Raw genomic sequence first — 14886 nt, forward strand, 5'->3', positions numbered from 1 at the left:
GTATGTACATGTCACTCCCTCCTACACACACAGACTTAGACAGTATGTACATGTCACTCCCTCCTACACCTACACAGACAGACTGAGACAGTATGTACATGTCACTCCCTCCTACACAGACAGACTTAGACAGTATGCACATGTCACTCCCTCCTACACCTACACAGACAGACTTAGACAGTATGTACATGTCACTCCCTCCTACACACACAGACTTAGACAGTATGTACATGTCACTCCCTCCTACACACACAGACTTAGACAGTATGTACATGTCACTCCCTCCTACACACACAGACTTAGACAGTATGTACATGTCACTCCCTCCTACACAGACAGACTTAGACAGTATGTACATGTCACTCCCTCCTACACAGACAGACTTAGACAGTATGTACATGTCACTCTCACACACTGTCACACACACAGACTTAGACAGTATGTACATGTCACTCCCACCTACACACACAGACTTAGATAGTATGTACATGTCACTCCCTCCTACACACACAGACTTAGACAGTATGTACATGTCACTCCCTCCTACACAGACAGACTTAGACAGTATGTACATGTCACTCCCTCCTACACCTACACACACAGACTTAGACAGTATGTACATGTCACTCCCACCTACACACACAGACTTAGACAGTATGTACATGTCACTCCCTCCTACACCTACACAGACAGACTTAGACAGTAGGTACATGTCACTCCCACCTACACAGACAGACTGAGACACTATGTACATGTCACTCCCTCCTACACAGACAGCCTGAGACAGTATGTACATGTCACTCCCTCCTACACACACAGACTTAAACAGTATGTACATGTCACTCCCTCCTACACACACAGACTTAGATAGTATGTACATGTCACTCCCTCCTACACACACAGACTTAGACAGTATGTACATGTCACTCCCTCATACACACACAGACTTAGACAGTATGTACATGTCACTCCCTCCTACACACACAGACATGTACATGTCACTCCCTCCTACACAGACAGACAGTATGTACATGTACACACACAGACTTAGACAGTATGTACATGTCACTCCCTCCTACACAGACAGACTTAGACAGTATGTACATGTCACTCCCTCCTACACCTATACACACAGACTTAGACAGTATGTACATGTCACTCCCTCCTACACCTACACACACAGACTTAGATAGTATGTACATGTCACTCCCTCCTACACACACAGACTTAGACAGTATGTACATGTCACTCCCTCCTACACAGACAGACTTAGACAGTATGTACATGTCACTCCCTCCTACACACACAGACTTAGACAGTATGTACATGTCACTCCCTCCTACACAGACAGACTTAGACAGTATGTACATGTCACTCCCTCCCCCACCTACACACACAGACTTAGACAGTATGTACATGTCACTCCCTCCTACACAGACAGACTTAGACAGTATGTACATGTCACTCCCTCCTACACAGACAGACTTAGACAGTATGTACATGTCACTCCCTCCTACACAGACAGACTGAGACAGTATGTACATGTCACTCCCTTCTACACACAGACAGACTTAGACAGTATGTACATGTCACTCCCTCCTACACAGACAGACTTAGACAGTATGTACATGTCACTCCCTCCTACACACACAGACTTAGACAGTATGTACATGTCACTCCCTCCTACACAGACAGACTTAGACAGTATGTACATGTCACTCCCTCCTACACCTATACACACAGACTTAGACAGTATGTACATGTCCCTCCCTTCTACACAGACAGACTTAGACAGTATGTACATGTCACTCCCTCCTACACACACAGACTTAAACAGTATGTACATGTCACTCCCTCCTACAGAGACAGACTTAGACAGTATGTACATGTCACTCCCTCCTACACACACAGACTTAAACAGTATGTACATGTCACTCCCTCCTACACACACACAGACTTAGACAGTATGTACATGTCACTCCCTCCTACACAGACAGACTTAGACAGTATGTACATGTCACTCCCTCCTACACAGACAGACTTAGACAGTATGTACATGTCACTCCCTCTGAGACAGTATGTACATGTCACTCCCTCCTACACACACAGACTTAAACAGTATGTACATGTCACTCCCTCCTACAGAGACAGACTTAGACAGTATGTACATGTCACTCCCTCCTACACAGACAGACTTAGACAGTATGTACATGTCACTCCCTCCTACACACACAGACTTAGACAGTATGTACATGTCACTCCCTCCTACACAGACAGACTTAGACAGTATGTACATGTCACTCCCTCCTACACAGACAGACTTAGACAGTATGTACATGTCACTCCCTCCTACACCTACACACACAGACTTAGACAGTATGTACATGTCACTCCCTCCTACACACACAGACTTAGACAGTATGTACATGTCACTCCCTCCTACACAGACAGACTTAGACAGTATGTACATGTCACTCCCTCCTACACCTACACAGACAGACTTAGACAGTATGTACATGTCACTCCCTCCTACACAGACAGACTTAGACAGTATGTACATGTTACTCCCACCTACACACACAGACTTAGACAGTATGTACATGTCACTCCCTCCTACACAGACAGACTGAGACAGTATGTACATGTCACTCCCTCCTACACAGACAGATTTAGACAGTATGTACATGTCACTCCCACCTACACACACAGATTTAGACAGTATGTACATGTCACTCCCTCCTACACAGACAGACTTAGACAGTATGTACATGTCACTCCCTCCTACACCTACACAGACAGACTTAGACAGTATGTACATGTCACTCCCTCCTACACACACAGATTTAGACAGTATGTACATGTCACTCCCTCATACACACACAGACTTAGACAGTATATACATGTCACTCCCTCCTACACACACAGACTTAGACAGTATGTACATGTCACTCCCTCCTACACAGACAGACTTAGACAGTATGTACATGTCACTCCCTTCTACACACACAGACTTAGACAGTATGTACATGTCACTCCCTCCTACACAGACAGACTTAGACAGTATGTACATGTCACTCCCTCCTACACACAGAGTATTATGTCACTCCCTCCTACACACACACATGTCACTCCCTCCTACACCTACACACACAGACTTAGACAGTATGTACATGTCACTCCCTCCTACACACACAGACTTAGACAGTATGTACATGTCACTCCCTCCTACACACACAGACTTAGACAGTATGTACATGTCACTCCCTCCTACACACACAGACACAGTATGTACATGTCACTCCCTCCTACACACACAGACTTAGACAGTATGTACATGTCACTCCCTCCTACACAGACAGACTTAGACAGTATGTACATGTCACTCCCTCCTACACACACAGACTTAGACAGTATGTACATGTCACTCCCTCCTACACAGACAGACTTAGACAGTATGTACATGTCACTCCCTCCTACACAGACAGACTTAGACAGTATGTACATGTTACTCCCACCCACACACAGACTTAGACAGTATGTACATGTCACTCCCTCCTACACAGACAGACTTAGACAGTATGTACATGTCACTCCCTACTACACACACAGACTTAGACAGTATGTACATGTCCTACACACTACACACACAGTACAGTATGTCATGTCTCCCTCCTACATACACAGACAGACTTAGACAGTATGTACATGTCACTCCCTCCTACACCTACACAGACAGACTTAGACAGTATGTACATGTCACTCCCTCCTACACAGACAGACTTAGACAGTATGTACATGTCACTCCTAACTACACCTACACAGACAGACTTAGACAGTATGTACATGTCACTCCCAACTACACAGACAGACTGAGACAGTATGTACATGTCACTCCCACCTACACACACAGACTTATATAGTATGTACATGTCACTCTCTCCTACACAGACAGATTGAGACAGTATGTACATGTCACTCCCTCCTACACACACAGACTTAGACAGTATGCACATGTCACTCCCTCCTACACCTACACAGACAGATTTAGACAGTATGTACATGTCATTCCCTCATACACACACAGACTTAGACAGTATATACATGTCACTCCCTCCTACACACACAGACTTAGACAGTATGTACATGTCACTCCCTCCTACACAGACAGACTTAGACAGTATGTACATGTCACTCCCTTCTACACACACAGACTTAGACAGTATGTACATGTCAGTCCCTCCTACACCTACACACACAGACTTAGATATTATGTACATGTCTCTCCCTCCTACACAGACAGACTTAGACAGTATGTACATGTCACTCCCTCCTACACACACAGACTTAGACAGTATGTACATGTCACTCACTCCTACACACAGACTTAGACAGTATGTAGATGTCACTCACTCCTACACAGACAGACTTAGACAGTATGTACATGTCACTCCCTCCTACACACACAGACTTAGACAGTATATACATGTCACTCCCTCCTACACAGACAGACTTAGTCAGTATATACATGTCACTCCCTCCTACACAGAGAGATAGATTGATCAGTCTTTCCAAACTATGTAATGATAATTAATTTCATTTGTTATGATCAATGTGGATGATATTTAATGGCCGACCAGTTTTGCCTTTGATGCGAGGCTTCATCGGGGGACTAACATAATGGATTCCAGCCATAAAGTACAGAAATTGGGATTAATTTTATGTTATGACCTTGTAAGAAGTAAATGTAAACAACTGACAAAGGGAGATAATCCACTGTCTACAGACATTTCATTACAAGGCTGCTATATCATGCCCAGCAAATGTTCATTATTTGTTAGATAAAAATTCTACATATTGTTTAGTTAACAAGACGCTCGATGGCCTCAACTGTCCCCTGGGTCCCAATGCTTCTTGTAACTCGCATAGAAATGATTTTGTTGAAAATAGTAATATCATTTTAACTATACAGTAGACATAATGCAAATGTAAATTGTGTATACATTAACTGCTGTCCCATGCTAAGGCTTCTAACAAAGTTTGAATTAAAAGAAATATCACTCAAGATTTTAATTTTCCTACATTAAATCTTCCATCCAGAACAGTAGAACATCTTTGAAATTTCAGTCAGTTTGACCCACTTTTGGCCCCACCCATTAGCCCATGGGGGTCCATCAAGGTCAATATGTGCATCTCATCAAACTGTCAGCTTATACTAATAACAAATAAATTCTAACCAAGTTTGAACTGTATCTGAAAGAAAATAAACAAATTATGTTCAAAAATGTGATTTCCCTATATATAAAAAAAACAAAGTAAATTTTACCCCCTCCCTGGGGAAATATGAAACCCTGGGATCAGGAAATTTACAATTTTGGTAAAGCATCTGAAGAGTACTAGACTCTACCAGCCCTGAGATCTGAGAAGTAGATTTTTGAACTTTCAATTAATCTGACCCCTTTTGGCCCTGCCCCTTAGGCCCTTGGGATTGGGGACCATATCATTTACAATTTTGGTGCACCTAAAGCCATGGAAAGTTTTCGCAAAATTCAATTGAAATTGGTTCAGGAGTTTTCAAGGAGAAGTCCAAAATGTGAAAAGTTCACATTGCATGTCGCAAGATGCTGGACAGACTGAGACTTTGTCTATTGGCAGATGATACACTCCCCTAACATTTTTTTCTCCTCAAGGGGTATTATTTCTGTGCTTGCTTTGTTCCTTTTTTTATCAAGTTAGCAATCAGGGAAAATTAAAAAGTTCATACATAAGGAATTTCAGGATTTAACAAGAGGCCCATGGGCCTTAACGGTCATCTGACAAAAAGCAAGCCAAACCTAGAAAGTGGGTTGAGGTCATTCATTTGAACAAACTTGGTAGCCTCTCCTCCAAGCATCTTACAGGCCCAATATCAGCACTCATGGACTTTTGCTTGTTGAGAAGAAGTCGTTTGTATATTTTAACATATTTGACCCCTGTGACCTTGAAAGTGGGTTGAGGTCATTCATTTGAATAAACTTGGTAGCCTTTCCTCCCAGCATGCTACAGACCCAATATCGGCACTCATAGACTTTTGCTTATTGAGATGAAGTCCTTTGTATATTTTAACATATTTGACCCCTGTGACCTTGAAAGTGGGCCAAGGTCATTCATTTGAACAAACTTTGTAGGGCTCCATGCCAGCATGCTATGGGCCAAGTATTAGCCCCCTAGGCCTTCTAGTATTTGAGAAGAAGTTATTTAAAGATTTTGACATATTTGATCCCTGCGACCTTGAAAGTTGTTCAAGGTCATTCATTTAAATAAACTTGGTAGCCTTTCCTCCCAGCATGCTACAGACCCAATATCGGCACTCATAGACTTTTGCTTATTGAGATGAAGTCCTTTGTATATTTTAACATATTTGACCCCTGTGACCTTGAAAGTGGGCCAAGGTCATTCATTTGAACAAACTTTGTAGGGCTCCATGCCAGCATGCTATGGGCCAAGTATTAGCCCCCTAGGCCTTCTAGTATTTGAGAAGAAGTTATTTAAAGATTTTGACATATTTGACCCCTGTGACCTTGAAAGTTGTTCAAGGTCATTCATTTGAACAAACTTGATAGCCCTTCATCCCAGCATGCCACAGGCACAATATCAGCAATCTGAGCCTTTTGCTTATTGAGATGAAGTCCTTTGTATATTTTAACATATTTGACCCCTGTGACATTTAAAGTGGGCCAAGGTCATTCATTTGAACAAACTTTGTAGGGCTCCATGCCAGCATGCTATGGGCCAAGTATTAGCCCCCTAGGCCTTCTAGTATTTGAGAAGAAGTTATTTAAAGATTTTAACATATTTGACCCCTATGACCTTTAAAGTTGTTCAAGGTCATTCATTTGAACAAACTTGGTAGTCCTTCATCCCAGCATGTCACAGGCCCAATATCTACACTCTGAGCCTTTTGGTTAATGAGAAGAAGTTGTTTAAAGATTTTAACATATTTGACCCCTGTGACCTTTAAAGTGGGTCAAGGTCATTCATTTGAACAAACTTGGTAGAGCTCCATGCCAGTATCCTCTGTGCCAAGTATTAGCCCCCTAGACCTTCTAGTATTTGAGAAGAAGTCGTTTGAATGAAAAGTTTACGGACGGCGCACGGCGCACGACGACGGACGAAGCATGATGACTATAGGTCATCGGACCCTTCGGGTCAGATGACCTAAAAATCTATTGAGAAATAATTTGAAAAGCCAACAATACTTCAATCTCAATTTAAACCAGATTAATTGATCTTTTTTGCTATTGTGAATGAACATCTAATGTGCATGGTCCTCTATCTAAAGTCTTTCTGTTTATCAGGGAGCTGAAAACTAGTCTATGCTGTTGTGGTTATCAAAGAAGATATTTACCCCAACTGGGTTCATTGCTGAACTATTACAACATGAGATACTGCCCTTCAACCATAAACTCATGAACGCCCCCTGATTAATCTCTAACAAGGATACCATAGTCCAGAGAATGTGTATGAATCCATCTAGGTGTTGGCTATACCGGCTGATGACCGGTGGGGGAGGCTTGGTCATCTGAAGGCGGTCAGCTACATCCAGCTCAGGACCAGGATCAGGAAATTTACACTTCTCTATCTGCATAGTAAGCCTAGTTCAACATAAAGTTACAAGTCAAACCGTAGCAATGAGAGTCCTAAAAAAATAAACTTACACAACCAATACAGTATATCTTTATACCCCAGATAATGTATTCAATGTTTATCACAAATACATAAACAAATAAACCACTAACATTCAAACATCCTATCAAAATAAATTTTGGCTTCAAACACTCAACAGTAACTTTTAACACCTGGATTATAAGAAAATGTTATTTTTTTCTCTCTCAAAATTTGACCTAGAAATAACTTTCCATTAGACATCATGTTTCTTCAACTTTTGGCTTACCAGAGGGCATCTTTTATGTTTAGACAAATCTAACCCCTGTAACTGTGATTACAGTTGAAGGTAATTTCTTTTTGCAAACTTTTTGTCGAGATTCATAGTAGGAACATATCAGCCAAATATCATGCTTCTAGGCCTTTTGGTTCATCAGAAGAAGTTGTTTGAAGGTTTTGACAAACTTTACCCCTGTGACCTGGAATGTCGATCAAGGCTACTTCTTTTTGCAAACTTTGTCAGACTTCATCCTGACAACCTATTAGTTAAATACCATGCTTCTTCACTTTTTGGATAATTAGAAGTTGTATTAAGAGTTAAACAATTCAACCCCTGTGACCTTTAACACAGGTCAAGGTAAATTCTTTTAGCAATCTTTGTGCAGTTTTATCCCATCAACCCACTAGTCAAATATCATGACATTTAATTGGCCTTTTGCTTACTGAGAAGAAGTTGTTTGAATGGAAAAGTTGACACTGGGCTGGTGATCGATGGATGAGAGATGCCATACAAAGGCAGAAGCATACATGGCCGGGTCAGGTAAGCTAATAATCACTGAGGATTAATATATACAACATACCTTCGTATCTGTTTGGGTTCCAACTTGAAGCCATCGTCTACGTTATATTGCACTTCCACTGGCTCACAGCATACATTACAAACATCAAAAGCTAATACACAGTGGTCAGGACTGAAAATACAAGTAATTAATAAAAGTAAATGCAAGCTAGATCTCTACAATGAATACTCTAGTAAGTCTGGTTGCAGTTTTAGGGACTGTGGTAGCTGAGTGATTAGGCATCATATTGGCTGTCTTTATCACTAGCCCTACACCTCTGGGTCATTGGTTTGAGGTCTACATGGGGATATCAGGGGCTGTGATGGTCAAGTGGTTAAGGTATCTAGCTGTCTTTATCACTAGCCCTCTACCTCTCTGTTGTGTGTTTGAGGTCTACGTGGGGATATCAGGGGCTGTGGTGGTCAATTGGTTAAGGCATCTAGTTGTCTTTACCATTAGCCCTCTACCTCTGTGTTGTGTGTTTGAGGTCTTCGTGGGGATATCAGGGGCTGTGGTGGTCAAGTGGTTAAGGCATCTAGTTGTCTTTATCACTAGCCCTCTACCTCTGTGTTGTGTGTTTGAGGTCTTCGTGGGGATATCAGGGGCTGTGGTGGTCAAGTGGTTAAGGTATCTAGCTGTCTTTATCACTAGCCCTCTACTTCTTGGTCACCTGTTTGAGGATTACATGGGGCAGTAACAAGGTATTGACAGCAGGTTGGTGGTTTTTCTGGGGGAACTACCAGTTTCCTGGACCATCCAAACCTGGCATGTCCCTAAATGACCTTGACTGTCAGAAAAAGGTGAAGCAACAAGACCAGATGTTGCAGGGATTATCCTAGTAGTAGCTGGTAGCTACCTCACTCAACAACATACAGGAGGACCCTTGAACTCTCTACAGGACAATTTGGCTAAAGTATCTTGCTGAAGGACACATCTATCACAGTACAGACTGCTTTGTTTCTCAGCTTCCTAAGAAACAAAAAACTGCCATGGTTGAGAAAATCAAACCATGCACCTTGTTATCTTTATCTGAGGTCAGGTTGATCAACGTTTTACCAACTGTGTCATCACAGCCCCTTTAATCATGGTATTTTCTTGTTGCTTTTTGGTATCTTTTTTTCTTTGCATCTATATGTTTCGCCTGTACATGTGGGTGTCTTCAGGACATGTCTGGGCTAGCAGACATATAAAGATACCAACCTATCCTTGAGCTTGTTGTGATTGATTATTACCTTTATTTCCCACCCTTCCGTTCTTCAAATTGCCCTGCATTCCTAGAGGTATACAAGTAAGGGATAACACTATACTACCTGTACACGAAGCATGGCATTGACTCTACACCCCTGAGGATTCTATCTCCATACGATACATGACTGTACTGAATCCAAAGTGAATATACATAACACATCAAAATAACTCTATCTTTTCCTCTTATATTAGTCGCCCTGTAGTGACCTCTCTGTGTGACCTGACTGACCTTTCATTTCACACTGACATACATGATGACCTCTGATGACCTGTGACCTGACTGACCTTTCATTTCACACTGACATACATGATGACCTCTGATGACCTCTTTTGACCTGTGACCTGACTGACCTTTCATTTCACACTGACATACATGATGATCTCTGATGACCTGTGTGACCTGACTTACCCTTTCATTTCACACTGACATACATGATGACCTCTGATGACCTGTAACCTGACTTACCTTTCATTTCACATTGACATACATGATGATCTCTGATGACCTGTGTGACCTGACTGACCTTTAACATACATAATGACCCCATGATGACTTGACTGACCTTTCTGAAGGGAGAGCTTCCCAGGAATGGAAGATAATGGAAGGAAGAATATCAACACTGAAGGCAATAGCACAGTGTCGACAGTATCCAGCCTCCAGCCCAGGACCTCCACTGTACTCCAATCTCAGCAGTGACTCTACACACTACAAGGGAGGTAAATCTCAGATAAAGGGACACACAAAGATTTAAAACTATGTGAGATAAGTATTAAAAAGTAGAAATGAGCACTAGCAAAAGGCAAAATGGCTGAACCTTGTATTTTACAGTTCTTCCATGGTATAAACTAAAAGTCTGCATTAAGATAAAATTCTTTGTTTAAATTTTTTCCTTCTTATCGAAGGGAGATAAGTACCTCATTCACAGGAAAGAGATCAAAATAGCAAAGAAAAGCTCCATTCATGTGACCCTGAGACTTTTGAGTATTATTGTATAGTTGTTTGATTTTGCTGGGCTAATATTTCATGGATGTCTGGATTCCATGGGTATTACATTCTATGTCTATGAACTGATTCCATACTTACTGGTTAAATTTTCTAACATTTTCATCAACTAGAAATATTAGCTAACCAACTACTCAATAACATAAGCTATTAAACGTAAGCTCACCTTGGATTCATATTCATCAGGATTAGAGAGTTCGGAGGACAGTGATCCTGAAACAGGCAGGGAAATGTTTGTAATCTTGGGATAATTATATTATTACTTGTGCAACAGAAATCTTTTTTAAAACTGATTTCACTCCATTATGGTTAAAATAATATGAAAATTGCTACCAATACACAGCTACTCACCACCACGGGAACTTTTGTTAGACAGGAAGTCAGAGTTACCATAGATACACAAAGTAAAACAGACAAGCCCAGATGGCTGGAGAGGAAGCTGGGCATCAAGGTTCTCCTGGCTCCACTGGAACACTTTTGACTGAAGCTCTGTCATCACAAACAAACAATTCAATATTTACTGAAGTACACAATAACATGAAGTCAAATGTAACAAATCTGAAAGAAAAACATTATTGGATAAACCTTCTTATGTAGCAACCAACAATAACTTTCGAGAAACAGACCATATCATATTTTACTCATTACTTTCATCACTGTAATTAATTAACTTTTGAGAAACAGACCATATCATACTTTGCTCATTGCTTTTATCCCTGTAATTTTCACTTTTGAGAAACTGACCATATCATATTTTACTTATTGCTTTCAACCCTATTACTAACTTTTGAGAAACAAACAATATCATATTTTGCTTATTGCTTTCATCCCTGTAATTTCACTTTTGAGAAACTGACCACATCATACTTTGCTCATTGCTTTTATCCCTGTAATTTCACTTTTGTGAAACAGACCATATCATATATTACTCATTGCTTTCATCCCTGTTACTAACTTTTGAGAAACAGACAAAATCATATTTTGCTCATTGCTCTCATCCCTGTAATTAACTTTTATGAAACAGACCATATCATACACTGCTAATTGTCGTTACCCCTTTGATGAACTTTTGCAAAAGTGCTTTTTTTGAGGAAATTCACCAGAGTCAATGGCAACAGAAAGAATGTGAATTTACAGTAATGGTGCAGAGATTTATGAAAAAGCATCTGTGGTGTGATAATATAAAAGTTATGGATTAGAAAAGGTAGAAAATATTTACCTTTTTGGTCAGGATGACAATCAAGACTGACCGAGATCTTCTCAACAGGCTGGTTACTAGTATTACGAAGTGTGATCATACACTCTTTACTGAAACAGACATGTTGATTACCTCAAAGAATATGTAAATCACAGACTTCTCCATGTGTCATTTCATGCAAACTCCACTTTAAAAATTTGGTAAATACAATGCAAATACAATTCCATGCCTGCCAAAACAAAATAAAATTTCAAATTAAAAATCTTTCATTACGGTGATAAACTGACCTTTGACCTGCGTAGATTGAGGTTGTACCACTAGTTACAACGTTAGCACCATCACCGACAGAAGTAAAGGTTGCAACCTTTGGAAGTGAAGCTGTAAGTGTGATCTGAGGGAGGGCAGGAATTACAGTTACAGTTGTCCGTAGATCACGAAGTTCAGGGAGGTCACGCAAACGACACTGACTCTTCATCCCAAGTAAGTGAGTTGTGTAACCAAGGATACAGAGGTCACCTGAAGATCGGGGACGACTAAGTACTTTGACTAGACTTGGACCTGACTCAGCAGGTATGGTAGGATTGGTTGGATAAGCTTCAATTTCAACACCATCTGTCATTAATGACTGCAACACACGAAAATAACATATAATGTCCCACTAATACAAGTGTGTCTTACAACAGTAAACATATAATGTCCCACTAATACAAGTTTGTCTTACAACAGTAAACATATAATGTCCCACTAATACAAGTTTGTCTTACAACAGTAAACATATAATGTCCCACTAATACAAGTTTGTCTTACAACAGTAAACATATAATGTCCCACTAATACAAGTGTGTCTTACAACAGTAAACATATAATGTCCCACTAATACAAGTGTGTCTTACAACAGTAAACATATAATGTCCCACTAATACAAGTTTGTCTTACAACAGTAAACATATAATGTCCCACTAATACAAGTGTGTCTTACAACAGTAAACATATAATGTCCCACTAATACAAGTTTGTCTTACAACAGTAAACATATAATGTCCCACTAATACAAGTTTGTCTTACAACAGTAAACATATAATGTCCCACTAATACAAGTTTGTCTTACAACAGTAAACATATAATGTCCCACTAATACAAGTTTGTCTTACAACAGTAAACATATAATGTCCCACTAATACAAGTGTGTCTTACAACAGTAAACATATAATGTCCCACTAATACAAGTTTGTCTTACAACAGTAAACATATAATGTCCCACTAATACAAGTTTGTCTTACAACAGTAAACATATAATGTCCCACTAATACAAGTTTGTCTTACAACAGTAAACATATAATGTCCCACTAATACAAGTGTGTCTTACAACAGTAAACATATAATGTCCCACTAATACAAGTTTGTCTTACAACAGTAAACATATAATGTCCCACTAATACAAGTGTGTCTTACAACAGTAAACATATAATGTCCCACTAATACAAGTTTGTCTTACAACAGTAAACATATAATGTCCCACTAATACAAGTGTGTCTTACAACAGTAAACATATAATGTCCCACTAATACAAGTTTGTCTTACAACAGTAAACATATAATGTCCCACTAATACAAGTGTGTCTTACAACAGTAAACATATAATGTCCCACTAATACAAGTTTGTCTTACAACAGTAAACATATAATGTCCCACTAATACAAGTTTGTCTTACAACAGTAAACATATAATGTCCCACTAATACAAGTGTGTCTTACAACAGTAAACATATAATGTCCCACTAATTTTATTATAAGTTGGCTGTTAGTACATCATACCTACCATCTGTTTAATACTGAGCTCATCAGGGAGTGGATTGCACACCTGAAGCTGTACTTCACACATATCATGCTCCACCCAGCAGAAATCTGTCAATGTGTAAATTGTACTGGGTTAATATAAATTTTACTTGATTAATATACTATAGCTAATGGCAAACCTGTCTTAAAGACTTCCTCTTTATACCAATTACATGTCTATAAAGGCCATCTCTTTAGAACAAGTATTCTTTGAAGGTCATCTCTATATAAACAAAAGGCCTAAGAGGCCTGCATTGCTCACTTGGCTAATTCAGCTATTCAGTCTTTTAACATTTAGTAAAGAATTTCAAATATGATAAATAAATTATAGATAATTTCTAAAATAATATCAGGCCCAGGCCTTGTGGTAAAACAGAAGTCAGATTTACCAGTCATAAAGCTTGCTTCAGACCATAATTGGGCAATATCCTTGCATGGAGGAAACATTTTCATTTGGCCTGATATCTTTTATCTTACAGTCCTTGTTAATACAAGATTAGGTTTTATTTAAATAGGTTCAAATTTTCAAAAGCAAAAACATAAATAGGGTTTGAATTCCCCAATATCAATTCGAGAAAGATGTTTTCTATATTTCAGTGAAAAAAATAAAAAAGTGCTTTGTAATTTTAATTTTAATATACATTCATGCCAACCATGAAGCCAAAACCCACTGTTATACAGTAACAAATTTGATTCCCCTTCATCCACACAGGTTTCCGAACAAAATGGGAAAAAATCAAGGCATTCCAACGAAGAAGAAGGATTTTAAAGAATTTGCTCTATTTCCCCTATTGAGTCCCACCCTTTCCTGCCCAATGGAGGCAGGATCAATCGTTTACACAAAGTTGATTCCCCATCACCAAGGAATGCTTCAGACCAAATTTGGGCAAAATACGACCACTTATACAGGAGGAGCAGGGTTTTTAAAATTTGTTCTAATTCCTCTATTGGGCTATGCCCTCATACATCAGGGATTGTGAGATGTATCATTTTGACAAAATTGATTCCCCTTCATCCATTTTTGATTCTGACCTATTTTGGGCATATTCCAATTATTCCTAAAGGAAGAGCTGGATTTTACAGAAATCGCTCTATTTCCCTGAATGAGCCCCTCCCCTTCCAC

The 14886-nt window shown here is 39.7% G+C and overlaps 1 protein-coding gene across 1 annotated transcript in view; it reads right to left on the reverse strand.

Annotated features, from left to right (window-relative positions):
• LOC132549229 (trafficking protein particle complex subunit 9-like) overlaps positions 1-14886 on the reverse strand; it is a 48299-nt gene that overhangs the window by 9927 nt on the left and 23486 nt on the right. Inside the window, exons 12-19 of the mRNA XM_060213145.1 lie at positions 13747-13832; positions 12217-12554; positions 11951-12039; positions 11083-11220; positions 10898-10944; positions 10292-10434; positions 8502-8612; positions 7481-7631 (exon numbers count right to left, since the gene is read on the reverse strand). Of these exons, the coding sequence (XP_060069128.1) occupies positions 7481-7631; positions 8502-8612; positions 10292-10434; positions 10898-10944; positions 11083-11220; positions 11951-12039; positions 12217-12554; positions 13747-13832 (1103 nt within the window). The remainder of the gene's footprint in view (positions 1-7480; positions 7632-8501; positions 8613-10291; positions 10435-10897; positions 10945-11082; positions 11221-11950; positions 12040-12216; positions 12555-13746; positions 13833-14886) is intronic.

Source organism: Ylistrum balloti, unplaced genomic scaffold, assembly GCF_031769215.1.
Source record: "Ylistrum balloti isolate Yb309-2 unplaced genomic scaffold, AGI_CSIRO_Ybal_v1 Utg370050, whole genome shotgun sequence".
NCBI lineage: Eukaryota > Metazoa > Mollusca > Bivalvia > Pectinida > Pectinidae > Ylistrum > Ylistrum balloti.